Below are 26,826 nucleotides of genomic sequence, written 5' to 3'. Positions count from 1 at the left end.
AAAATTTTAACACTTCAACATGGGCTTCATTTTTGAGCACTAGAGGCTGCTGCTTGAGTAATACCTTTAGAAAACATAATATTGTTACAGCATCACGAAACACTCAAAAAAAAATGAAGGGAACACCAAAATAACACATCCTAGATCTCAATGAACGAAATATTCCAGTTGAAAATTTTCATTCATGACATAGTCAGCATGCTCCTGATGAGGCGGCAGATGTTCTCCTGAGGGATCTCCTCCCAGACCTGGATTAAAGCATCTGTCAACTCCTGGACAGTCTGTGGTGCAACATGGCATTGGTGGATGGAACGACACATGATGTCCCAGATGTGCTCAATTGGATTCAGGTCTGGGGAATGGGCAGGCCAGTCCATAGCATCAATGCCTAGCATTGTCATGCATCAGAAGGAACCCAGGGCCCACTGCACCAGCATATGGTCTCACAATGGGTCTGAGGGTCTCATCCTGGTACCTATTGGCAGTCAGGGCTGGGCAGCCCTCCAAAGAAACGCCTTCCCCACTCCATTACTGACCCACGACCAAACCGGTCATGCTGGAGGATGTTGCAGGCAGCAGAACGTTCTCCACTGCGTCTACAGACTCTGTCACGTCTGTCACATGTGCTCAGTGTGAACCTGCTCTCATCTGTGAAGAGCACAGGGCCCTACTGAAGAATCTGCCAATCTTGGTGTTCTCTGGCAAATGCCTGTCACCCTGCACGGTGTTGGGCTGTAAGCATAAGCTCCACTTGTGGACGTCGGGCTCTCATACAGTTTGAGCAGAAACATGCATATTGGTGGCCTGCTGGAGGTCATGTTGCAGGGCTCTGGCAGTGCTCCTCCTGTCTGTGGTCAGCACAGCACAGCCAGCAGCAAAAACCAGAACACAGTCTTTACATGTGCAAAGATACTCCAAACACCTGTTCATATGCTAACGCACATGTAAACTCACTGGTTAAATTAAATTAATTCTAAACACGACTGTTATATAAATATGCATAGCAGTATGAATGATAAATTACATGATACTAGAGCATCAAAAATGCATATGTCTACAGTATAATAAAGAAGCAATGCTTTTTTTGGAAGATGATGATTAAGGGGGCTGTGCTGCTGCAGACACTGAATATCATCTCTAACTGAATTATTCATGCATTCATCATGAAAAAGTTATTCTATATCCAAAAGGTTTAAATGAACATGACTAACAGCTTTACCAAGTCATCCCTTATGTTTTAAGAACCAGGCATCTACACTTGACTTTACTCACAAACTTTAAATGAAACCTGTTTTGAAATTGAGATGTCAACAGATGATGTTTTTAAAAGATTAATGAGGAGAAATTATCATGGCCTCTCTACCTCTGTGACATTTGTCTTCTAACTGCAGGTCCTAGGGCATGTGCCCAGAGGGTTGCCTGGAGGGCCAGAGCCACCCATGAAATTTAAATAGATACTCAGAATGGAAGAAAGGCAAAGATCTAAAGGCCTGTTTGTCTGTATTTTGGAGACTGATTGAGTCATTGGAGGTATAATCTCTAATGGGCTGGAATTGATATTAATGACAGCAAAATGTCCTGGTTCTTGGTCTGAAGAAAAAAGAAAATGTAAATCAAATTTAAACCTTAAAGTGGTTGCACATGCTCAATGACTTTTTCATGTGAGGTTTTACTGGTGATGAAAGTCCACTGTGACAGTAGGCTAGAGATGATCACTGGCTCGGACCCACACACAGTATCTGTTTCCCAAAATGTCCTCTAGCAGTTTTAGTTTGCGATTCCCTGACATCATAAATGAATTAGCTGAATGTCAAGGCAAATGCTGTACCTCTTTGAACAGAGAAACCCACAAGCCAGGGATAGAGGGACCACACATTATTAGTTGTGACAATGACAGATCCAAACCCCTGGTACAGCCTGCAATGGATTTGACGTGGTCCCATCTTGCCGGATCTGTCAAACTCCTCTTGAACTTTTCGTTCTATCTATTTTTCGGTGAGGAACAGAGTACAGCCTGGAGCAGCTCCTGCATGGGTTTGAAGTAATGTGCTTCACCCTGACAGTGACGATAAAGGACATGGGCTGGGGATGAAGAGGGAAAAACAACAACTCTAAGGTCTCCACTAAGATTACTGTGAATCGCAAGGTTAGAATGTAAGAATGGCATTTGATCCACAAAGTTACTACAAGCAATTAATTCACACCCTGAGCACTGCGCTGGAAAAAAACCTTCTTTTGCTTTCCATAAAGACTCGGGCAGCTTCTCCAAGGAATGACAGGGCTAAATGAAATTTTATTTCATTTGCATCATTGACTTCATGGGGGTTGGCAATTTTAGCCCATGCCTTAGGTAGTTTAACAACCTCTTAACTGTGTGCCAGTCATGCATGGTTTATATGGGAGGCTGTTTTATTTTTGAAACCAGTAAACACACAAGAATGGTGACAGCACCACTTAAGTGGAATTATGAAATTTCGAGTGGTGTTGGAGTGGAGCAGAACTCCTGTTTGAGAACAGCTGTGTTATCATTTCCAAATGGGGGGATTTCCATGTCAGCTAAATGATAAACGCAAATCTTTTATATGGACATTATGGTGGTCTAACTGACTGCAGGCGTCGTTATCCAATGACTGCAATTTTGTCATTGCAATTACATCACTGACGGCAGTCAGACTGCTAGCTTGAAATCAAATGAGAATAAGGGAAGGGTTCTAATCTGGAGGTTTTGCATGTAAAGCAAATATTTGCATCACAAGGAGTTGGCATAACATCCTCTGATCAGATGATTACCATAGTGATGATCTTCAAAGGGAAAACTTTCTTCTTCGGGGGTTGAGCTCAGAGTTATAGGTTATAAGCTGTAATATTGACTGTCTCTGAGGGCATGTTCTGCTCAGCAGCGAGGAAATATGGGACACTCCACTGTTGATTATAATGAAGTGGAGAAAAGGCAAAAGCTTACTTTTGGAAGATGGGAAAATAGAAGCAGTCTCTTTTTGACAGAGCTCATTATCTTCTCTGGAGGTGCTGGAGGCTTTCTAAAGCTAAAGATGGAGGTTGGAGATTTGTGATGTGATGAGCTTTATATCATAGTGATCTATTTCTTAATTACTCCTCTTGGACGGCCATTTCTCCTCTATTCCCCAGCTATATTACATCCTCCATATGGCACCTTTGGTTTGCTTCTCAACAGGCAGGCATCAGGGTGAGCCTAGCTATTTGAAATGTGCTGACACCTCACTTCATGGAACAGTTAGAGGGATAGGGGTAATGGGAGGAGTGAGGTAGAGTGATTAGTGGATGCTATAGAAATGTCCCTTCTTTCCTATTGCAACATTTATGCTCCTTTTTATGATCTTAATAATATACTGTAAGTTAATATTAGCAATTGGACACCCTCTCTATGAGGAGCTGTGTGCTCTTTGAGGTAAGCTTTTGGACGCCCTTCTGCAGTTCGTTTTTGTGGTGTGGGGTCGATGCCAGACTCTCTCTCTCTCTCTCTTTCTAATACTGCTACTCAGCACTGCAGCACTGGAGCAACAGGATGGATCTCTCCCTTAATGCGTGTGCTTGTGTGTGTGTGTATGTGCGTGTTGGAGAGAGGGAAATCAAAAAAAAATGAAAATGAAGTCACAGCACGTCAGGGTCGCAGCAACATGCAGCACTGATATTGAGATAACAAGCATGTTTCAGAAAGGGGGAGAAAGCTGTGAAGAAACAAAGAGGATTGGACACCCTTCAGAAGATTTTTGAATCTATTTGTTTCAGGACGGTGTTGAAATGGGATGGCATGCTGCCAGTGATGAGCACTTGTCTGCACGTGTGTGTGTGTGTGTGTGTGGGAGAGAGAGTCACTTCATCAGTTGTGTCTTTCAAAGTGAGAACAGGACATTTCCCAGAAGTCCTACACACAATATTCAAAACAAACCTGCGGAAATTGATTGGCTGAAGATGATTATTATTCTGCCAGGCAAAGGATGACTAATGCTTAACTTGTGTGGCTGAATGTAGCTTTTCCCCTTGCTGCAATATATTATACTGACGTAACATTCTATTGTATTTAGACTCAGCATATATAGCGCAGCAGCACTATTGTTGGAGATACACACTGTGTGCAGTATGGTATACAGTATGCACTTACTCATTTAAAAGAGAGCCTATATGTATGGTCTGCAGTCCTGAATAATAAATGACCTCCACCACAAAAGCAGTTCTCCCGCTCTATTGCATTAACTATGATTGATCCACATACTGCCACTACGGCTATAGGAACCACTCAAAGACCATCCCTATCAATTGATTCTAATCAGTATTAGCTCAGGAGGTGTAAAATAAGATTGCATATAGGTGAAGGTAGTTGCTGGATAAGCACTGAGCAGCACTTTCAAAGATAGAGGCCATTAAAAGCCAGTGTGCTGTATGCAGTGAATGGGAAGCTGCTCGGTGACATCACTCCTACCAAAGAGGGATGGCTTAATTAAACTTTCATCCGACAAATATTCATGTGCGTTTAATGATCCCGAATCACTTTATTCCACATGAATTATGAATATTAATGAACAGGAGGGAAGGCCAGCAGGAGGCTGTGATGTGTATACGCTGGAGCCTAAAGGAAACAATTGTGTTAAAGGAGAAGGATGTGTCTAGCCACCAGTCAATCACTTCATGGTCACACCAAACCCTCCGGGCCAGAGGTCGTAATTGGAGACGTGTTGACACTGTGTCTGTGTGTGGCATTATTACAGTAGCCTTGTGCGTCTAAGTGGACATAAGATTTAACCCATATCTGACCAGAGCTGGGATGGCTGGTGGTGGCCTATTTCTGGGGTCCTGCTCTGCTACTTACCTCCCCTCGGCAAATGCTTGCTGGATACTATCTTGCCCTTGAGCATTGCTCCATATTTGTCATGTTTTTTTCTTTCTCTATTAATTAAGACAATGCAAGCCAAGTCTCACATAGGGGCTTTGAAGACTCTACACATATAAACAGAAGCTGATGCAGTCATGTTAATGTTGGTGTGAGTGTCATGTGATGGATTTAAGCTTTAAAGTGCCTACATACTGTATTTAGTTTCAATAGAACTGCAGTAATTTAGCACAGCGGCTTTCTGCTTGAGCAGCACTTGTTTCCACACAGATTGAAAGAGATAACAGTGCTCGACTTGTCACTGTCTTGGATCATAAAGACAAAGTCGGGCAATTCAGGGAGTTTCTACAGTACATTAAACTTGAACAGCTGAATGCACTGCTGTGTAACATAATGAGTATTAAAAGCTAAAAATATGCGAGGCCTATACTTTACTGGGCTGTTTTAGTCTGCTATACACTGTCACATGTAGCCGCAAACAACAAAAGTTTGATTGTGTATTATGCTGGTACATATTATAAGGCTACCTTAACATGTATCATGTTACAGATTAAATTACATTAAGAGTAATCTGTAATGTGTTACATTACTCAAAGTGGATAACGCTTACTCAGGTAAATGTATTCCATTGATCCCCAGCACAGTCTGTCAGGGATTGTAATGAAAACTAAAATAATAACTCCATTCTAGTAAAAACAGTCCTGCGACAACAACATCATCTCACTAACAAGCCGTTTAGAACTCTTTAATGTTGGCAGAATCCTGAAAGGGGGCTGCAGGCTAAATGAGAAACATAAAGGAGGATATTCCTTTGACAATAGAATCAAGTTGCTTTCTCCACACTCATTTTTTTTCTGCCACAGAGCATAGCAACCGCCTCACATGCCCAGAGAAACAAAGCCCCCTCTAGAATGCACACTGGTATAAGCACTATATCAAAGGATCAATGCTGCCATCTACTGCTGCTTTTCAGACTCTTCACTGGCTCCAATACAGTATTCACATTAATCACTCTAATGCTCCTTTTCTTTATTCTTTTCAGTTGTATCAGTCATTTCAGATACAAAAACAAACACTTAATTATTTATTGCTGAGGCTTAAATCCGTGGCATATTTATTCAGTTTTCTTTAGGCAGTAATGAGGTTTTTTACAGATTTAATGGGTATGTCTGTTTTGTGTTCCCCTTCACTAGCCCCTTTTCCTCATTTCCACACTGCATACTTTGTCCTTTCATAGTGCTTTCCTGAATTCCTTCCAATAGCTGTAAACTGTGGGGGGAGGTATAGCATCAGGGAGATGTATGGGGTAATGGCACTGTACGAACCCAAAATAGATTCAAGGGCTTTAGTCATCAAATAGTGTACACAGGTGTGGTTTTTACTGCTTTCAATGCAACCTTGCAGCTGTTTAAATCATAAGGATTTTGTGGTAGTGGGCCTTTATATCTAATACATCAAGTGTTAACAGCTATATGCACAACAGCGCAGATCCACCAAGACATGACAGCCAAGATTTTGGTGTGAAACTGCAGTGTTTATTGCCACATGAGTACCATAAATGACAGGAACTCCACGCTGCAATGAAGACATCACACAGGTTTCAGATTAGAAACAAAAGATTTGCAGCTGATGTTGCTTGTCAGCTTAACCATCCCAGAATCAGTGGGTATGTTTCTGAGGCATGAAGGAGAAAATCATTATAGTTTAAATTGATCTAATTAGTATGGAGGACAGACGCCAAGGTCAACCTGATTAGGATGGGAGTAAAGACCTCCGCACATTCGATTCCATCATCAGCATAACAAGACCTTGGTTACAGGTGCTTGAGCCACTGAACAAATTAGAGTCAGCCACAGGGTAAGAAAAGGGGAATTGTTTGTCTGTCTGTGTGCAACTGTAGCCATCAAGGACAGTGGAGTGGTTTCACAGTAGGCTTTTACTGCAGGAAAAATATTAAAAATCCTTAAGCAGATAAACAATAGATCATTTTATTTTAATATTTTATAGCCAACAGAAGTAGGCTCTTTTATTTAGCTTCATAGGTGTTCCGCCCTGCGGCGCTGTATAGTTTCTAGTCGGACCCATTTCAGGGATGGACCTGTATGAGCAACAATCATTCACGAGTCCGCTTTATTACAAAATAATTACATGTCGACATTGTAGTTTTCTGTATGACGTACGTTTTTAATTTAAGTTATGGTTTTGTTACGTCCGCAGTAGTAACCCTTAGTTTTGCCGAGTGACGGAAGCTAGCGGAAAGTCTAGTGAATTTGTTTGTGTGTTGCCATAGGGATGATGTGTGTGTGACAGTCCGTTGGCGTCGCTGTAGATGTTTCTTTGATTTATGATCATCAAGAACGTCTGAAGTTATTGTATGGATGTTTGATACAAAGGATATTATTTACTTTTATTTTACTTTACTTGACTTACTTTTACTTTATTGGGTTAAAGAACACAACAGACGTTACGCCGTGTGCAATGTTTATTTTCTATTTAGTCTTACAAAAAAGAAATGTGAATTAAGGAAAACTAAGGAAGAAAAGAGAACAAAAGATAAGACATCAATCCTCAAACAGAAGCTCTGGAGTTTCTCTTCTTCACGTTCGCTGTTAACGATCTGTCTAGCTATACAAGCTGAAGTTGAACTGCGAGGGCAGAACAATACGGCTAACAAAGCTGGTTCTCTTGAAAGCGCTGGTTAACTCTGAATATAAAGTACTCCTGGTTCAAACCAAATGATGTTACAAAGTCCAGAATTGACTATTGGTTAATTTCTGCTCCTATATTACAGATGGTCTCTGGCTGCTCACTATCTGCTGCTCCTCTTACAGATCATTCTGTTGTTAAAATTAGCTTTTCACCACCTGGATCCAACTATAGAAACAAAGGCTATTGGAAATTCAATTCAAGTTTATTAAATAATTCAACATATTGTGATGGTATAAAGAATCTAATCACAGAGGTTGAAAATGAATGTTCCCTAACCTCACATGTATCTAGATGGGAATTTCTTAAATTCAAAATAAGAGCATTTTCCATTCAGTTTGGTAAGGCTTACAGCAAAAGTAACAAGCAGACTGAGTTGAATTTAATTAAAGAAATTAACACCTTCTGTTTGAAGACGTCACTATCTGATAGTGATAAGCAGGAGTTACTAACTTTGCAAGCTAAACTTGATGAAATGTATCTTGAAAAAGCAGAAGGGGCCTATGTTAGATCGAGGGCCAAATGGATGGAGGAAGGTGAAAAAGGTACAGCATATTTTTGCCGTCTAGAAAAGAGAAGACAGGTGAGAAATTCGGTTAAAACCTTACTGATCGGGAACCAGCTATGCTCTGACCCTTCCAACATTGCTAGGGAAATCGTTTCCTTTTATAGTAAGCTGTACTCCTCCGTGTTTTCTATAAATGACTCTGATGCATTTTTCAAACACATAGAAAATTCTATTCCATGTATAGAAGGTGACTTTGCAAGGTTATGTGATTCTGATATTACTGCTGATGAGCTTGACAAAGTAGTTGAGAGCCTATCTTTGAATAAATCAACTTCTACCGTCATTTCTGGGACTTATTAAAAAAACAATTTAGTCTTATGCTAAAAGAAGCATCTGATAATTTAATGTTCCCTCCCACTATGAAGCAAGGAGTTATTACTTTGATCCCTAAACCTGGCAAGGACCCAAAAATATTGGATAATCTTAGACCTATCACACTATTGAACACTGACTATAAAATTATAACTCACGTTTATGCTAATAGATTAAAATCTGACTTAGACAAAATTATTAGTGACTCCCAGTCTGGTTTTATGAAAAACAGATCTATTCACAACAATATTCGGTTAATTCTTGATCTTTTAGATTATAGTCATTTAATTGAGGATGATGGATTTATTCTTTTCCTTGACTTTTATAAGGCCTTCGACTCAATCGAGCACCCTTTCATTTTCCAATGTCTTAAACGTTTTGGATTTGGTGACAAATTTCGAAACATCATTGAATCTCTTTATGATAATGCAAATAGCTCAGTCTCATTACCAGGGGGTACCTCGCCAAGGTTTTCTATCAAACGTGGGATTAAACAGGGATGCCCAATCTCCCCTTTTCTTTTTATTATTGCCACTGAGATGCTCTCTATTTTTATCAAGAATTCGAATATTGCTCCCCTAAATGTTTTAGGCAAACCTATAATCATTAGCCAGTTAGCGGATGATACAACCATTTTTATGAAACAACTATCTGAGATTCCAAAAATATTACGAAACATTGAAATATTTTCTAAAGCCTCAGGGCTTAAACTCAATTTAAACAAATGTGAACTGATGCCAATCCATCAATGTGCTTTAACAAATATTTACAACATTCCCATAAAGACGATAGTCAAATATCTGGGTGTATATATCTCTAAAGATGTCACTGAAAGAGAAAACAAAAATATAAAGGAGGTTTTGGATAATTGTCAAGCTAAACTTAATTCCTGGTTACTGAGAGATATAAGTTTATTAGGTAGAGTGTTTTTGACTAAGATGGAGAGCATTTCGAGGTGTATTTATCCTGCATATTCTCTAGCCATTCCTAACAGAGCCATCAAAAAGATTAATCAGATTAATTTTGATTATATTTGGAAAAGAAAAACTCATTATATTAAGAAAGTGGAAATGACCAAAGAATATAAATATGGAGGTTTACAAGCCATAGACTTTGATTTCATAAATGGAACCCTGAAAATGAATTGGTTAAAATCCCTTTTAAATAGCGACACTTTTTGGTTTCATATTCCTAGAGAAATTTTCAAGAAATTAGGAGGTACAGAATTATTATTAAGTTGTGACTTCATCATTCAAAGGTTACCTGTTAAACTCTCCCTTTTTCATCAACAAGTTCTTTTATATTGGAAAATGTTATACAATCATAATTTCACTCCACACAATACACCAATTTGGAACAACAGGTACATAGTGGTCAAAAACAAATCCCTTTACAACAAGGAACTGATGGATAAAAATGTTTGGTCTGTGGTTCATTTTCTTGATGAAGAAGGATGTATAATGTCCCATGAAAACTTTTGTTTGAAATATAATTTGAATATCAATCAAAAATCCTTTAATTCAATAACCAGAGCTATTCCTTCTCCCTTTCTGGGCCTAATCAGAGGAAGCCTTTCAAATTCCTCAGTCGTCACTCCCTGTCTTCCACATCTTCTAGTGGGTGGATGTGACTTTGCTTCCACCAAATTTCCTAACAAAACAATTAGATGTATGTATAACGAAATTTCTTATCCCCTTCTGTCATTCAGAAATTCAATTGGCCATGTGTTCACCAAGGACATTATACACTCCTTAAGAACAAAGTACTTAAAGTTCCCCATCACTCCTAAAGCTAAAGAAATGCATTTCAAAATACTGAATGGTGTGTATCCCTCGAATGAGTTTTTACGTCAAAGGTTTGGTTTTGACACAAATAGATGTTCTTTTTGTGACGATATTGAAACTACAGATCACTTATTTTTTCAGTGTATGTTCTCAGAAGCTTTTTGGACTGATATTCATGACTGGCTTCATACCACTGTTCTACTTGAACCCTTCTATCGTAATGATATTATTTATGGTTTTATTTCACAAAGTAAGGAATATGATTTCTTGATTAACAATATCCTCATCCTTGGGAAATTTCACATTCACAAATGCAAATACATGTCAGTTAAACCTAGGTTTTTTGTGTTCCATAACGAATTTGTTTCCTTCACTAAAGCCCTTAAAATAATGAAAGGAAAGTATGCAATCAAACTTTTTAATTTGATTGACAGATTTAATTTGCTAAATAAGCCCTAGCATCCTCTTTATTTTTATGTATTTATTTCTTTTTCTCTTAGTTTTTTTTTCTGTTATATGCACCTGTTTCTGTTTAAATGTCCATTATGAAGACATAATGCCATAATCTAATGTACATTTTGTCAATTAAAAAAATAAAAAAAAAAGAAAGAAAGAAAAAAAAAACTCTGAATATAAGCCTCCCACTCCTGTCCGGTAGGTGGTGGTAATGTGTCTGAACGTTTGTTTACAGGCCGCCCATCAAACCAAAAGAGAACGAAGAAGTAGGCCTTCCGTTTATAAGCGCAGAAAGACTTTAACGCTATATATTAGCATTGACATTGCTAGGACAGTTCCAGTCAGTTGGTCAAATAAAATGGGAATAGAGGAGGAAGCAGACCGGACGCTTTTCATAAGAAACATAGATACAAGAGTGACGGAGGAACTTCTGTTCGAGCTGTGTTTACAGGTGATTTTGTCAGTAACGTTACTCTGAGATGCTACTGCTAGCAACGTTAGCAAGAACGCAGACGTATTCTAGTATGGAAGTAAATGTTACCTATGCTGGTTTAAACTGTTTCTGAACAGATACGCTGTAATGTTAATATTGTACACACGCAGCGATCTGTGTTTCTTGGTCGATGCACGGCAGCTAGTTGCTAACATTAGCTTTAGTTGCTAGGCTAGGTACAGCTTTGGATGTAGCTACATTGGTTGTTTGTTTTTGCAGGCAGGACCTCTCATCAAAACTAAAATCCCAAAAGACGCAGATGGGAAGCAGAAAACATTTGGCTTTGCCGTTTATAAACATGAAGTGTCCGTGCCTTACGCCATGAAAATGCTGAACGGCACAATGCTGCATGGCAGACCTATCCATGTGCAGTTCAGATCGGGTGAGCTGACTTTCTCTTACACTTTTGAGAGCTTTGCGCGCAGATTCGTTGGATTTACAGTGATAGATTAATGTTTGCAGCATGTGGAGAATTCAGCCAGCTGTGCTACTTGTAAATGCCAGCTTAAGGAGACTGTAATGTTATGTCATTGTAGACACAATGTTCTGTTGCTGGTGACACCTTAATTTATGTGATTTAAGTAGAATGATCTCAGTCAAGCTCGAGCCATGTCTGGCTTTGTACGTTCTGCTTTAGGTGTGTCCTTGTGTAAATGATACAAGTTTTTCCTGCAGTGAAACTAATAATCTAGAAACAATATGGCACACGATGGAAGTACAGGACTGTAGTACTTGCACAGGATGTACAGCAGTTATCTACAAACATCTCATCTTTCATCTCATCTCACAACTCACAGGTAGCAGTCATATCACCAGCCCAGGAAACTCACAGAATTCCTCACCGGTCAACACCCCAAGTCCCCATGGCCAGAGGTAAGTCTCAGAAACTCTGTCAGCATGTGTGGCTCTTCTCAGCCTTATCCTAGCCTTACCACTGATCTCAAGAGGCATGTTGCTTTATCATGACATTTTTCATCAGTAATGTCCATTATCTTTCATCTAAACATCAGCTGTTATCAGTAGGTTCTGATGCTTCTGCCTCGTGGAATATTAAATGTGGGGTTTTAATGCTTTTGACTCTCCACTCTGCACTGAGACCACTGGTAAAAGATGTGCCATTAAATAAGTATGGACTAAACTGCATTTATACATACAGAGGAGCAAGTGTGCAGTTTCCATGTTTCATGCCAGATTTCATGTAGCGGTGCCTATTTGGAGAATTTACTGGAAAACCAAGTGTTGGCTGAAAAATGTAAACTAAGCAATATCAAACCAATTTAATTTATGTTGGTTTTGGCTATAAGTTGTTCATTTTTATGGTGCCTAAATTATTTCATACTGCTGTACCAAAAAGAAGAAAAATGGGCAAATTATTTAGTTTATAGTAATACAGCCAACTCTCTGACTTATCAGAAAATGTCTTGGGTAACATAAAAGACAAACATAACTATATTACAAGTAAGGAATTTCTAGGTTGTATCTTCCAAAAATGTTCTAAAATACATTTGTAAAGATTACTTAAAAAAAAAAAGAGTTTTTAAAGTCAAATTAGACATTAAGTCCAAGTGACAATTAAAACCAATTGGTTGCAGGTAACATTCTGTCAGATGAGCATTTTCCCTGTCAAACAAGATGGACACCGATATATTTTTTTTATCATTCTATACGTTTTCTTGTGGTCAGTAGTTTGCTGGTGTTTTATTCATTCTTTGTCTGCCAAGCAATGTGCTATTTTGCTGATCTGTGATGTGAGTTGAACATTTGTATGTGTGTTGTATTATACTCGGTTATGCGATAATGATTTTTGTTTTGCTTTCATTACTCACACAGGACCCCTGTCCAGTTCAGTTCCCCACCCTACACTCCACCCCAAATGCAGAGGTCTTTTTCATCCCCTGATAGTCTGCAGAAGCATGCAATGGTAACATTTTCAACATCAATTTACTGCACAATCATGATGGTATTTGTATTCTATATTTAAGGGGCAGGATGTTTAACAACATGACTTTGCTTTTTTTTGGCCTCCTTTAACCCTGATACACATGTTGTGTTTGTCTTTTTACCTAGATGAATAACATGTGGCAGCTCCACATGCAGCAGCTTGAGCAGTTGAACGGCAGCTTCTCTAAACCTCTGCAGCCTCAGTCTACAGGTGGAAACTCTGGTGGAGGCAGCTCAAGGCAACACGATAACAGCCCTTACTGGCACGCTCATTCACAAATAAACAGTGGCGGCAGGAGCCACCGCTACTCAGATGAGCCCGGTTCTGGACGTCAACAGCAACACAGCCACAGCCGGGATAACTACCACCACCAGAACGAGAGGAGCGGCAACCGTCACCACGACAACAGGAGTGGCAACAGACATTATGATGACAGGGGCAGCAGTCGCGGCTACCAAGATAGTAGATGGCGACGTTACTGAGACGAGCAAAAGATTTCTGTAAAGACTTTATTTCTTTACAACTGTACGGACAGCTTTCTGAAGGATCAGATCATGGCTTACGTTGACAGAAATTATTGTGTAAACTCAGGTTGTTTTTACATGATAGCACCAAAAAAAATGTAATATTTCATGCCTTAGAGCAATTTTTGTTTACTTTTTAATCATTTTTAAATTTGTACACTTCTTTCATGTGAGTTTTTCCTCACAGATGTTGTAAATATTTGGAGCAGTTGTCATGAGAGCAAGGACAAAAAAACGGACAACACTTGGAGTCATTTTGAAAGTTAAAAAAAAGATGTATTTAAAAAAAGAAAATAAGCATTTTGGCCAATTTTGTTATGCAAATTTTACTTAAAGGGTGCTCTCAGAATTTTAATTCAGGTACTTTGCAAAAAAAATTCAGTTAAAGAGTTCACCAGCAACACTTGTACTGCACCAACCTTTCTTATTGATGTGCTGACCTTGCTCTTTTTCCAAAAAATGCTTTATTTTATTTTACTTTTTTTTTTAATTATGTAAGACGAACAGTTTTAAAAAATGTTATTAAAAAAAAGCTCCTTTCATTTGATTGTTGCTTTGTCTTTCATCAGGCCGCAGCACACATGCCTGAGGCTTGGCTGTACATCATGAATGCTATTTGCAGCTCTCTGTGTATGTGACTGAGTTAACAGAAGCAGCCTAAGCTATTGTATGTTGATGCTACATGCTGTAGCGCGCGCACACACACACACACACGGCCTTATCTGCACCTATAAATGGACCACGTGTAACTAATATGCTTGTGCTGCGGGTTATGAAGTAATCTACAGGTGGCGCCACACACATCCTCTTATTGAACCAATTAAGATGTTAAATATAACTGAGCCACATGATCAGCTCCTGCTTCTGACCTTTCTATTTAGGATGCTTTCAAGTCTTCGCATGGATTTGACAGCCATTCTTTTCACTTGACAGAATGCAATTAGATTTATTTCGCGTTCATTAGAACGCTGTATCATGTTCTTCTGGACGTGTCTTTGTGCACTGGTAGAATGGCACAGGTTTGGGACACTTTGCAGACGTGAGAGGATTTGATTATTGTTCCGTCCCCAGAATTAGCAGCACTTTGATCCTGAACATCTCATATTGCGATCAGCATCGGTGCCCCGGTCCGTGCCACTGTACGGGCTTGCTTATAACAAAGCGCTGATCAAATCCCTTAATGTCTGTGTTGAGGTCATAATCTACCCTTCCGAAAGTGCTTATACCACTAACAGCGGCCCCTGCGCGCTCTATCGACAACTATATCCCCCCCAATAAATCTCCCGGTGTCCAAAAGCGGAGCTGCATTTGCACCCTCTGAACTAAGCTCCGTGTCTTGCCTGTAATCTGCCCGCAGTGTCTGATTGCATCCTGATCGCTCTAATAGAGAGTATCCTCTGTTCGGTGTGAGTACTAGGAAGGGCCTTATTGCGGCGCTTCTGGCGTTGGCATAACTCTTTTAATTGGTTGATCTGCCTGGCGTCTCCAGCCCTGGAGCGGGCGGATTAGAGAGGCCACTCGGTAGCCGCTGCTGTGTGGACTTATATAGAAGACTGTCTCTTAGAGTGATCCACTTCCAAACACCCGGAGACCCTCCCTCTCCTGCAGCAGCCCCGCAAAATGCCTGCATGCCGTGATTTTTGGATGCACCAGCTCAGGTTGGGGTCACTGGTGCCGCGGTCTGTATGTGTGTGCATGGTGTCAGTGTTATCAGCCAACACTGTGAAGAAAAGACTTTTTCTGAATTGGGCAACAACTCCAACACTCTGCAACAACAGCTCCCTCCACCTTCATCAAACCATCAAACGAGTAAAAAACACGCACAGCTCCCACGTCCCCTCCACACTTTCAACTTTGCCTCGAGATAAGTTTATTTTCAGTTGTGATTATAAATGTTTTCTTTTCAGGACACCGACTAAAATTTACTCGAAACTCTGCGCAAGAGGTTTCATCACAAAAATGATCTGTAGGTTATAAAAGTTATTATTATTATTATTATCATTTTACAAGTTGATTTAAAGCTGATTAAATATTGGAAGGAGATCGTTTTCCAATAATTTTATCCTCTTCTAAAACTCAACTTTTCATCAAAGTAAAAAGATAAAACGGTCTGTGGAAGGAGCCAGCATGCGAGGTGTTTGCTCCATGTCAGACTCAGCAGCTCGACTCTGACCTGCGTGTTTCTTACAGCCTGTTTTCACTGACTGACATTAAAAAAAGTCAGCGCTGAAATAAACTGATTTTGTGCCAAACAAACTTCCACCGTGAATTACAGGTGTTTATGTTGGATCTAGCCTTCGTGGTTTATTCAGTGCGTCTTCCCGCCGTGCGTGCGCACGTAATTTCTGATCAATAATATATTACAGATGACGTTAAAAAGTCAACGAGCTGGCCTTTAACCACAAAGATTACTTGCTGCCTCTCTGACATACACTTGATTACGAATACCTGTTGTCCTGCTGTTTGTTTCAGGCACATTTATTAACTAAATATGATGATGATTGTTATTATTCGTAGTAGTAGTTATTGCTGCTGTTGTTTTTGTTTTGTTGTTGTGTATGTTTTGTTGGCCTAATACAAGTTACAAAATGTATAATAAAACAAAAACATAATAATAATAATAATAATAATAGACTGTTAAATAAGTAATGATTTGTCTCTTTACTTTACTATCTCGAAAGTCATACTACAAAAACTGAGATCTAATATAATAAGAAAGCAAGAAAGAAAGAAATAATTTGTATACTAGCCTCGGATTTTATTCGCTTGTAGACATTTAAGTTCAGATATCGAACAGGCCCAGACTGCTGCAGATTTACAATAAGATAGTTAAGAAAATACGAGCTGGAGTCTAAAATTTAAATCAACCGTCTGAGAAGCACCATGATGTTTATTTAAAGATAAATAGTTAAATATGGGTATTCAGATTATAAACCCCAAATAGATTGATATTGATATATAATTCCGGTGAAAAACATAACTTTAAGAAATGAATCAAGTTGTAGGCCAAAAAAAACAAAAACAGAAACTTGGTGGTATGAGTTGGTTAGGGAGGTGGCCATATGTACAGCAGTCCTGTATGAATGTATTTAGAGATTGAGAGAGAGAGAGAGCGAGGGAGAGAGAGAGAGAGCGCAGATGGAGCAACAGTACGTGTTCAGGGATGGTTTATATAGCAGTGGGTGTGAGCACAGATCACTCAGTTCATTACCACTGTGGCGCTGCGCACAGCTCAAGTTGACGGCTCCTGATCTTCACCACGAAACTTCAGGGAAAGCTAGACTGCTTTTTTTCTTTCTTTTTTTTTTTTTAAAAAAAAGAGACAAACAATGAGTTATTCAAACGCATGAACTCCAGCAGTCTTCTTCTTTTCCAGACGGGTAAACCTGCATAAGCGTAGACATTAGTGAGCACAGTCACATTGCGCAGCGAAGACAGCGCACGGCGCACAGGGACCGATCATGCACTGTCAAGCCGAGCTGAGGCTCTCCTCCCCCGGGCAGCTGAAGGCTGCCAGGCGGCGCTACAAGACTTTCATGATCGACGAGATCCTGTCCAAGGAGACTTGTGATTATTTTGAGAAACTTTCTCTCTACTCGATGTGCCCATCTCTCATCGTTCGACCAAAGCCTCTTCATTCATGTTCGGGTAAGACCACCATTATACGCTACACTACATTTTACACTAATTTATAAAGACGTTCATTGAAAAAAAAGACAGAATTTAAGACACTGAAATGAATTTCTTGTCATTTTTACGTTTTTACGCAGCTCAATAAAAATAACTGATGTGTAACCAATCTGGATTTAATAAACACGGCGTTACATGTTAATGGTGCGTGCATGAAAACAACTCATTAACTTATAAAAGACTGGTAAACTGCATCTAGCACTGTGCTGGCCTGAAGTTATAATTCACTTTTTATGTATTATTTTTATTTTTAATATTACAAACCCCGCGGCGCACAGCTGTGCAAATATTTATATCTGCATGCTACTGATTACACACACTAATTGCTTCATTTCTTCTGGCTTTGCAAAAATTCTTGAACGAGTTTTTTTTTTTTTTTAATTAACATCACCTTTAGTTTCAGTTTTCCAGCTGCTCCAGTGAGTCCACCTTTCTCACTGATACTTAAACATTGTAAATCATAGCTGCTAAGTGTTGAAAGTCAAACACAAGTGGTGGAGTCAGTGAATGTCAGTGATGCTTAAAGGCTTTTGTTGAACGCAGGATGATAGATGACTGAACTGAGAAGTTGTTAGTTAAGCATCAAAAAGTCAAAGAAGAGGACAGATGGGAGAGATAAAGGGAAATGATGGTAACTCAGCTGTCAACCTTAAGCCTATTTATACTAGACAAAGGTCTTCTATAATGAATTTTGCTGCTGCTAGGTATTTTCAGATGGAGGTACATGCTGGTAAAAGATAGACAGACAGATAAAGTAGATTGGATAGATAAAATATTAGTTTTCTCCTCGAAACTTTAATCATCTGCTCAGCTCGGTTGTTTTTATTTCCCTTTCAGCAAGAGGTTGGAGATCTGACTGTACAGAGATAGCAGCGGTGTGTGTAGTGTAATGTATGTCAAAGCTAAGATGGCACATGTCATCTTACCAAAACAAAAACCTCCTAATTGACCCTCAATTGTAAACTCAGATGTATCCAAACAACTCAAAGGCCACTGCACACTCTAGTAACCATTAAGATAATTGCTCTAAAGTCTGAAATAATAACCTCTGCAATTTGATGATGACAGCGATGCGTGGATAAAAATAGAGGGCAGCGATTCCCTCATCCCTCTGATATGGATTGGTGTATGTTAGAGGGCACTATGACTGGGAGCTTTGGCACCCCTCTGTTCGGATGGATAGAGTAACCCGCCCCTGCATATCAGAACACTGTGCCCACTACTTATTTGTAGCTGTGGGGGTGTGAGACACACTATATTCCCCAACATCAATGGCTTTTAGTGCTTGATATAGAAGCTGGCAAGCTCGCAGGTCGTGGGCCAAAGAGAGGTGGCTGGCCCCTGCATGGCCCCCTAACAGTGAAAGTTGACTTCTTCATTCTGCAGGAGAAAGGATGTTATAACCTCCTCCTGCCAGCGGAGGCCGCTGGAAGACAGTGTGCCAATAATGTGGCCTTGAAGGAGTTGATTACAAATGAATTGTTGGCCACTCAAAAATAACTTCATGTTCTGGGTGCAGTTTTTTTTTCCATCTGTGAGATCTTTTCTAATTTTCTCCCAACCTATGAATCACTTGTGAAATGAAATCCAGACCTTCATTTCTGCACAGTGAGTGTGTGTGTAAGTACTCACCGAGTTAATTCCCCGTCAGTTAGAGCAGGATCAGAGACAATGAGATCTGACCTGGTGCTGAAGAGTGAACAACGTAATGGCAGGTTACAGTATTTCATTTGGCATCCCATCTCTCAGCAGGACCCAGGGCAGGGCTTTTAGCGCGGTGTTTTCTGGAAGAGGTGGGAGAGATTAACATGAACGCTGGTGTAATCTCACTTGACAGCTTAATGAAAAATAAAAGCAAAAAAAAAGTAAAAACAAAACAAAAGGAGTGTGAAGCCTGAGAGTTGCAGCATACTGGTTTGGTACTGGTTTAGAGCTTATAGAAGAAATCCAAAGGAGCAGAGAGGATTTTTATCCCATTTTAAAGCCTAATCCACTGCAGACAATAAAGTCGCCCATTAAGCCTAAAGTCGACTTGAGCACTTGAGCAGTTTGATTACACCCATGTCAACACACAGACAAGTATGCACACACACACACACACACACAAAGCCAAGATGTGCACACGTCTTCTATCTTCAGTTGAGGATAAGGTTTGACAGCTTGTCATCGACCTGCCGTTCCCGAACTGCCATCAGATTTTTCTACCTCTAAAAAGGATGTGCAGTAACTCAGCTCCCAAAGTAGATTATGCTACAGACAGACATCTGCTGCCACCTGCATGGGTCATGTTGCAGATGAATGTCTTTTTTTTTGCTGTAGAAATTGGTGTGGAGAAAAAGGCTCGACAAGAAGTTTAGACATCACTTATTGATGAGCAGTCCTGCATATACCCTTATAGTGAATCAAAGACACTGTGTGGTCTATCCCATTCGTCTTCACAGGCAAAGGCTAAAAACAGAAAACCTGTTTAATTGAGTAGTTGATAAAGTTCACATACACCTGTCATAGCTAAGCAATGAATCATCTGCTTTGGCTTTGAAAAAAAAGTGTAGATGTTGCGATAGGGAGCAGATGGCTGCAGGAAGTTGAGGCACTGATGCTATTTGTCACTTGTAAAGATAACATCATCTTCTTCAGTTAATGAAAAATGATAAATTACGTCATAATAATTAGAGAAAACAGTTGGTCTTAAGCAGCATTGCTTAACAAACCGCTCTTCTTGATCTATTCTTAGCAGGTATGTCTTCTGTAATGGTTACTATAAGCACTTGTGTCAGTCCCTACATTCCAACTGTGATTATCAAGAGTATCAGTGTGCTTTTGCATGAGGCTGAGTTGCACTCTTGCAGCTACTCAAACAGTTTATTTGTAGACTACTGACAGGACACTGGCGCTTGTCAACGGCATGTCAGAGAGATGGCTTCGCTGTCAGTGGAAAGTCACCGCGAGGGCTGACATTTCCTTCCCTGCTCTCTCTCTCTTTTTACATCTTTCTCTGTCGTTCTCCCTCTCGGGTGGGGGGTGGGGGGGACTGTCCGGAGACAGCTTCAAGCTCTGTGTTGACAGGAGATTTCCTGACAGTTGTGAAGTCAAACTGAGGCATGCTCATCATTTGGACATGACTGACACTGTCCCAATCACTTTTGAGCCATTTTATAAATCACAGTTCAATAACTGCATCCATCTATTAAGGACAAGGCACCTCATGTGAACAAAAAACAAGCGCACAACCAGAGTAGACACCTTCTTGCCTAGACTTGTAGCATTATTAAGAATCTAACATTTACGGATTAGTGATGACCTCAGTGTCTTACCATGATGTCATGATGAGCCCAAGGCGGTGTGTGTGTGTGTATGTGTATGTGTGTGCAAAGCAACTGTGGCTACCAGTATACAGTACTTATGCTTGTCATGCTTGACTTGCATGTAATAGTGGGGTTTACTTAGAATTTGTACACAGTTTATATGTGTAAGCCTCTGCTTTCATATCTTACAGTACTGTGAGATTAGGAAAGATTACAAAAATGACCCACCTTCATTTTTTCTTTTCACCCTTTGCCCTACATACAGTATTCTCTCACTGGTCATAAGGAAAGAAAACTTGCAGTAATGCTGGAGATGACAGAAAACAATAGAGAAGACGAGCAATAAAAATTCAAGTCATGGTCAGAGTTGATATCTTTTAAGTTGTTTGCTGGTTGATGAGGAGATTAAGGAGACGGATCTACCGCAGAGGAACACACATGCTGTTCTCCGTAGGCTTGTATCTGCCTTTAAATCTTCCTCTTCTCGTCCAATAATCCCCCTTGTGTCCGCTGTCCTGCTCCTTATCAGCTCTTGCATTATGGTCTGTGCTGTGCTCGGTTTGCTTGTAAATTTTGGTTTTAACGGTTGTTTTTTTTATGTAAAGCTGTGAGGATTTTTCTGGCTGATATCATATTCACTTTAACTGACCCACTGTATCCACTCTGCCAACCTCCAGGTCTCCATTCCTCCCGCAGAGGCTCCAGACAAGTGCTTTTTTTTATTGATTCTGGCGTCTGCTGCTTGTGTCGGCTCAGATAAAGAGCAAAAATGTGTGTCAGTGTGTGTGTGTTTAATATATACAGAATAACAGAGGGGGAAAAGTTTATTAGTTGCATGGCGTTTGATTTAGTTTTTAGATTTTATTACAGCTCGTTCTGTGTATGTGTGTGTTCATCTAGCTGTCGGGCTGAATGTGTGTGCACGTAGTGTTGGGAGGACAGTTAGTGCTTAACAACCTGTGAAAAATAATCATTCATGTGAAGGGTTCAGGGGATCAGTGTAAAACACAGCCTGCGTCATTGGGATCACGGCCCTCTACGTGCACAAGGTCGAAACCAAAACACTTTTCACTGGACAGAAAACTGTCTGAGCAATTGCACGCAGTCAATAATGGCACAACCAAGGTGACGGAGGAGTTCAGGAGAGCTCACTAAAAACGTGAAATGATGTCTAACCTAACGGGGCTTTATTTTTTGTCTTTGCTCCTCCAGGCTCCTCGTCACTACGTGCCTACCCGCTCCTCTCAGTGATCACGCGGCAGCCACCCAACCTGCCCCCCCACCTCCCTCAGCCATCCTCCCCGGGCGCGATCCCCTCGCAGCTGCCCTTGCTCTCCCCACAGCATCCGCGAGCCTCCGAGCCCTCGCCCAGCCAGACACCCCTCAGCATCAGCAGCGAGTCGGACACGGAGCGCAGCACGCCTCGCCTGAAGAAGCCGCGTCGCAGCCGCACCATCTTCACTGAGCTACAGCTGATGGGCCTGGAGAAGAAGTTTCAGAAGCAGAAGTACCTGTCCACACCTGACAGGTCAGTCAAAGCTCACAGCTGATCACTTAACAAGCACATGAATGAAACAAAAAGCACCACCACACTGTGTTCAAAGGTATCTGCTACATTGAATCAACCCAACCTGCCAGCTACCAGAGTCATGTGTCACTCAGCTGTGATATTTTGACAACCCTCATAACTGGCATAGAGCACATTTTGTAAGCACATGCACGCACACACACAGGCGTACTCACATAGCCACAGATGCAATTATCAAGCAGCGGTTAACCTAACATCATAACTTTTGATTTATCCTGTGGGGAATGTCTCGTGTAATGTGAATTTGTCTAGGCCAGAGCATTACCTCAGCATTCTAGTTGAGACAAGAGTAACGTTTTTAACCCTGAGCTCTCCAACAGCTAAAAAGCCCCAACAAAGAAACACTGCCTTATTCAGGAAAACAGGGACAGTGGCCAACACAAGCAAACACAAATGTATTACACTGATTTACTGCCAATCATTTCACACATGTGCAGGTGTATATAAAGCGCTTGTAGCTGTCTACAATAAGATGAAGTAATCTATATGGTAATATCTGTCTCTTAAGTTCCATTCTGTGGGTCATTTTTGGGACCTGACATGAGGTTACACTATATTTTCCATTTTTTTTTCTTCACTTTTATATTTGGCCTGCAGGCTACTTTTCCATTATAACCCAGAATAGTATTGAACCATAAATGTTGTAAAAAGCTTTCCTTCACATGCGCTGTAGGAATTTCAAACTGCTTGTGAAACCTTTGCATCAAGTAGGAATTACATTTTTGTGCTGCCCACATTCCATTATTTACTATGATGATTAAAACCACATAAACTGGCTTCAATGATTAAACGTTCATGATGCAAACAGCTACTTTTTCAGGACAGATGTTGCAAACATGGTGTCCTTTTTGCAATGTACGCGCATACAACATCTAATAAGATAATATATTAGCATATTTGGAATAAACCTGATTTATTTGTCATTCCATTTATATTCCCTCCATGGGGAAAACTCCCACGATGCATTATTAAATACATCACATCTTGGCTTGCCTACAGCCGCTGGAAAGGTGCCATGCCTCATCTTAAAGCAGAAGCCCTGAGGCAGAGCACAACTCAGTGATCAAAACCAACCAACCATATGAAAAGCGCTGCCAAAATAGTGTGTCCTGTCAAAATATCCGATTCTGACACTGTGTTGAAAATTAATTAAACACCCAGCTGGTTGAAAAACATCAACAGAGAAAATCCCCTTTTAAAACCCCACATCAAAGGTGTGGCATGCTCCCCACTTTGGTTTGTTGTGATCCAAAGATAACTTTGACTTTTTCTCTCCTTGTCTTGGCTTAGAAGCTCTGCGGTCTGAGACTGTGTGCGGGGGCGACTGGAATCCAAACCAAAAATATTGTTGAAAAAGTATTTGAATTATTTATATCACAGAGCAATAATGATTTTACTCAGCTTCCAATTATAATAATTAGTGCCTTAATAATCCTTGCTGTCATCATCATCATTAAAAGGTATTCAGTTACACCCTGGATTCCTGTGTAAAAAAATGTGATAATGGAACAAAATGGCGGCTGCTTATGGGCCTGGAGGGAGTTACTCAAACACTGTTTCTCCTGCTGTAAGCGTGTGGTTTCCCTCCATTGAGAACTAATGACCATAAATGATTGGGGTGTTTTCCTTTTCTGCAATTTCTTTTCCTTGCCTCCAGTTGTTGCCCTACAATAAGCTGGTGTGTGTGTGTGTGATAGGGAAGTTTGATAGACAGCTTGATTGCCTGTATGTCTGCCGTTTCTCAAAGCGCGCACACACTCAAAATCCACACAGAGCTCGGTCTGTGAGGTATAAGGTTGTGTAGACGGCTCAGTGAAGCTCAGGGATTTTTTTAGTTGCTCTGTTTTTTAGATTTTGTTCACTCCTTTGATTATCTCGGCGTCCACTTTCAACATTAAACGAAAGGCAGTTCTTTTCCCTGGGGGGTGGTGGACGTGAAAAATCCTTCATCTGACAGCTAAAGACCTTGAGAAGAGCAGGGAAGAGGAAATCTCGTTTTAGAAAACTTTATCTATCCCTTCCTGAGGTTTCACATTACACACCAACCTATACAAGGCCTATTAGTCATGGATCACCACATGTGGTGGATGCATTCAGAATTTCCTCCATCCAGCAACAAGTGCTGGACGATTGGGTTACTGACCTCAGTACAGATGTTTCAAACACTTTTCCTGTGCTGCAGGTGTACAGACTGGAGCTGCTACCATCATGTTTGATGCGAGATTAAAAGAGGGTGCAAATGTGGTCGTACTGTATAACTCTTGTACTATTTGACTCTTCACATGCTAAAAAGCAATTAAACTGTATTGTATAACTGAAACTTTTTGTAGAAACCTCATGCATGAAGTACATTTTAAAAATTGTTTTTTACTTGTGTTTTCACAGGTTAGACCTGGCGCAGTCGCTTGGCCTCACACAGCTTCAGGTCAAGACATGGTACCAGAACAGGCGTATGAAATGGAAGAAGATGGTAAGTGGCAGTGTTACAGTAAAGCCTGGCATTTTAGCATTCTTTTCCAAAACCTCAGATTTACAATTAAAACTATGTGGACACAGACTTTTTGCAATAGATATTAAGAGAAAATAAACATGTTAACTATAAAAATGAAAGCGTTTTTAAAACAGTTGAAAAGACCAGTGTCTCAGGAGCTGCAAGTCTATATAAAATCTTGCTGCCACAAAGCAGAGAAGCTTGTTGCAGATGGGAAAGTTTGCCTTCTAATGCGTGATGCGTTTCATGTTATGAAAGAGTCTGTTTGTACCAAACGGTGAGCTTTTTCTAAACCTATTACAACATTAGAAATCTATATTTGTGTGAACATGTGTTCATTAACACTGAGCTGAAGAATATTCAAATATATGAACGGTTGAAAAAATATGATGTGCCACTTCGGAATGTATTGTTTTGTTGCATGAGCTATTGTATCATTATAATTTGTGTCATTTGCAGCTAAAAATCTAAAGAAATTACAGCCTGTAATGTTGGATAATACTATATGGTGTGAAGTAAACGGTGGATAATAGTATGACAGGAAGAGAGGGTGTGGAAAGGCAAGGTGTAGTGTGACTGATGATGACGGCAGTGAGAGCAAACACTTTGTAGAAGGGTCAACAACTCAGAGAACAAAAAAAGACCTGAAATCGTTAAAGATAAATGAGTGCACAAGGTGGAGCCAGCAGCAATATGTCTTCTCTTAATTACTATAATAGCAAGCATTGCCTTTGACTTCTGCTGCCATTTATTACAAGAACAGTCCACTAAGACTGTCTGTGTGTTATTCTAGGTGCTCAAAGGAGGTCATGAGGCCCCAACAAAGCCCAAGGGAAGACCCAAGAAGAACTCTATTCCCACCACAGAGGAAATAGAGGCTGAAGAGCGGAGACTGAAGATCGAGGAGGAGGAGAGGATGAGAAGGGTGACCAAGGAAGGAGGGCTGGCTCACGCAGGAGAAGCATCTCAGCTGGAACCTCAAGATCTCAGTACAGAATCTCACCGCTCAGCAGAGGCGATGGAGGGATCTGAGCGAGAGCTGCCACTCCTCGTGTCAGAAACTCACGCAGCCAGCTAAGCAAGAAGCAAAACCAAAGACTAATGCCAACCTGAAAACAAATAGTGCCTCAGGATCACTGTAAAAAAAAGCCTGTGTGGTGTTTAGAGCCGTTTGCTTTAGCGTTTTCGACTAGATACACATTATTGGCACCCAGTCTATCTCCCAGTGCAGCCTTGTATTGTTTTTGTGTATCATACAAAGAGCTTAGCTACATACACACTGGTTGCACTGGTAAACATTTGGTCCACAGCATAAGGACTGTTAATCTGTCAAAATCCAAACAGGTCAGTTAAAGCCTTAATCACATGTTACTGTGGTTTTCACACACACCTCTCAGTGATTGAAGCTGCCAAAATATCAAACATTGCCTTACTGTAGTGTACTTTTGTATTATAAATCTCTTTACTACCAAAAACTGTAATATGGCTGCAGTGCCTTATTGCTCTCAGAGGAAAGCTTTTAAAGTGTTGATGAAACAACCAGTTAAAATGCAGTATATTTTTTACAGTCATTTCTGTATTTGGAGACAGATTTGTAAAGTTTAGAAACTTCTATGTTTAGATTGGAGTTGTACAGCTTTTAGGCACAATTGTGTTTGTTATTCGCGGTAACGCTTCCATTTTTATGTATTTTTTTTTTTTCCCAAAGCTGAAAATGAATATTCCTGCCAAGCCATACACTGTAACATAATGTAGAAATGTGTATAAAGTATAAAATATATATGGTCTTTTTGGATATATACTGTATGTAAAACAGTATTTTTAACTGCTGTTTTAAATTGGATTAAAATAGTTTATATGTGTAATGGTTCAGCCGTCCCTGATCTTTTTTTTTTTTCTCCCTATTTCACTGTCAGCCACCAGGGCACTAAGACTCTTAAGCTGTCAAGATTCACAGAGGTAATAAATCATAGCCTGTGCCAGAGACACACAGCAAATGTTGAACATTTAAAATCTCAAACACAGCCTGGAGGCTTTTGCATGAGTATACCCCAATTGGTATGTTAGACCTGCATTAACATCACGCTGTCTTCAACTACA

The 26,826-nt window shown here is 40.2% G+C and overlaps 2 protein-coding genes across 2 annotated transcripts; both read left to right on the top strand.

Moving 5' to 3' along the window:
* Positions 1-11,051: 11,051 nt before the first annotated feature.
* rbm7 (RNA binding motif protein 7) lies at positions 11,052-14,194 on the top strand. Its single transcript, XM_028419721.1, has 5 exons — positions 11,052-11,144; positions 11,406-11,568; positions 11,984-12,059; positions 13,017-13,107; positions 13,254-14,194. The coding sequence occupies exons 1-5, from the start codon at positions 11,052-11,054 to the stop codon at positions 13,608-13,610; spliced, it is 780 nt and encodes a 259-aa protein (XP_028275522.1). The 3' UTR covers positions 13,611-14,194.
* Positions 14,195-16,868: 2,674 nt separating this feature from the next.
* Positions 16,869-26,588, top strand: barx2 (BARX homeobox 2). The gene is made up of 4 exons (XM_028420653.1): positions 16,869-17,300; positions 21,860-22,175; positions 24,621-24,705; positions 25,520-26,588. Exons 1-4 carry the CDS (start codon positions 17,114-17,116, stop codon positions 25,802-25,804), a joined length of 873 nt encoding a protein of 290 aa, XP_028276454.1. The 5' UTR covers positions 16,869-17,113; the 3' UTR covers positions 25,805-26,588.
* Positions 26,589-26,826: the final 238 nt, after the last annotated feature.

Source organism: Parambassis ranga, chromosome 13 (assembly GCF_900634625.1).
Source record: "Parambassis ranga chromosome 13, fParRan2.1, whole genome shotgun sequence".
NCBI lineage: Eukaryota > Metazoa > Chordata > Actinopteri > Ambassidae > Parambassis > Parambassis ranga.
Note: the sequence above shows the minus strand (reverse complement) of the source record. Positions and strands in the feature narration are given on the sequence as shown.

What these genes read in the sequence shown, in the direction of transcription:
- rbm7 (XM_028419721.1), top strand. Translation starts at nt 11,052, where the DNA reads ATGGGAATAGAGGAGGAAGCAGACCGGACGCTTTTCATAAGAAACATA. An exon ending in TGTTCGAGCTGTGTTTACAG is followed by an intron (nt 11,145 to 11,405) that starts GTGATTTTGTCA and finishes TTGTTTTTGCAG; the next exon opens with GCAGGACCTCTCATCAAAAC. An exon ending in CCAAGTCCCCATGGCCAGAG is followed by an intron (nt 12,060 to 13,016) that starts GTAAGTCTCAGA and finishes TTACTCACACAG; the next exon opens with GACCCCTGTCCAGTTCAGTT.
- barx2 (XM_028420653.1), top strand. Translation starts at nt 17,114, where the DNA reads ATGCACTGTCAAGCCGAGCTGAGGCTCTCCTCCCCCGGGCAGCTGAAG. An exon ending in GCCTCTTCATTCATGTTCGG is followed by an intron (nt 17,301 to 21,859) that starts GTAAGACCACCA and finishes TTGCTCCTCCAG; the next exon opens with GCTCCTCGTCACTACGTGCC. An exon ending in TACCTGTCCACACCTGACAG is followed by an intron (nt 22,176 to 24,620) that starts GTCAGTCAAAGC and finishes GTGTTTTCACAG; the next exon opens with GTTAGACCTGGCGCAGTCGC.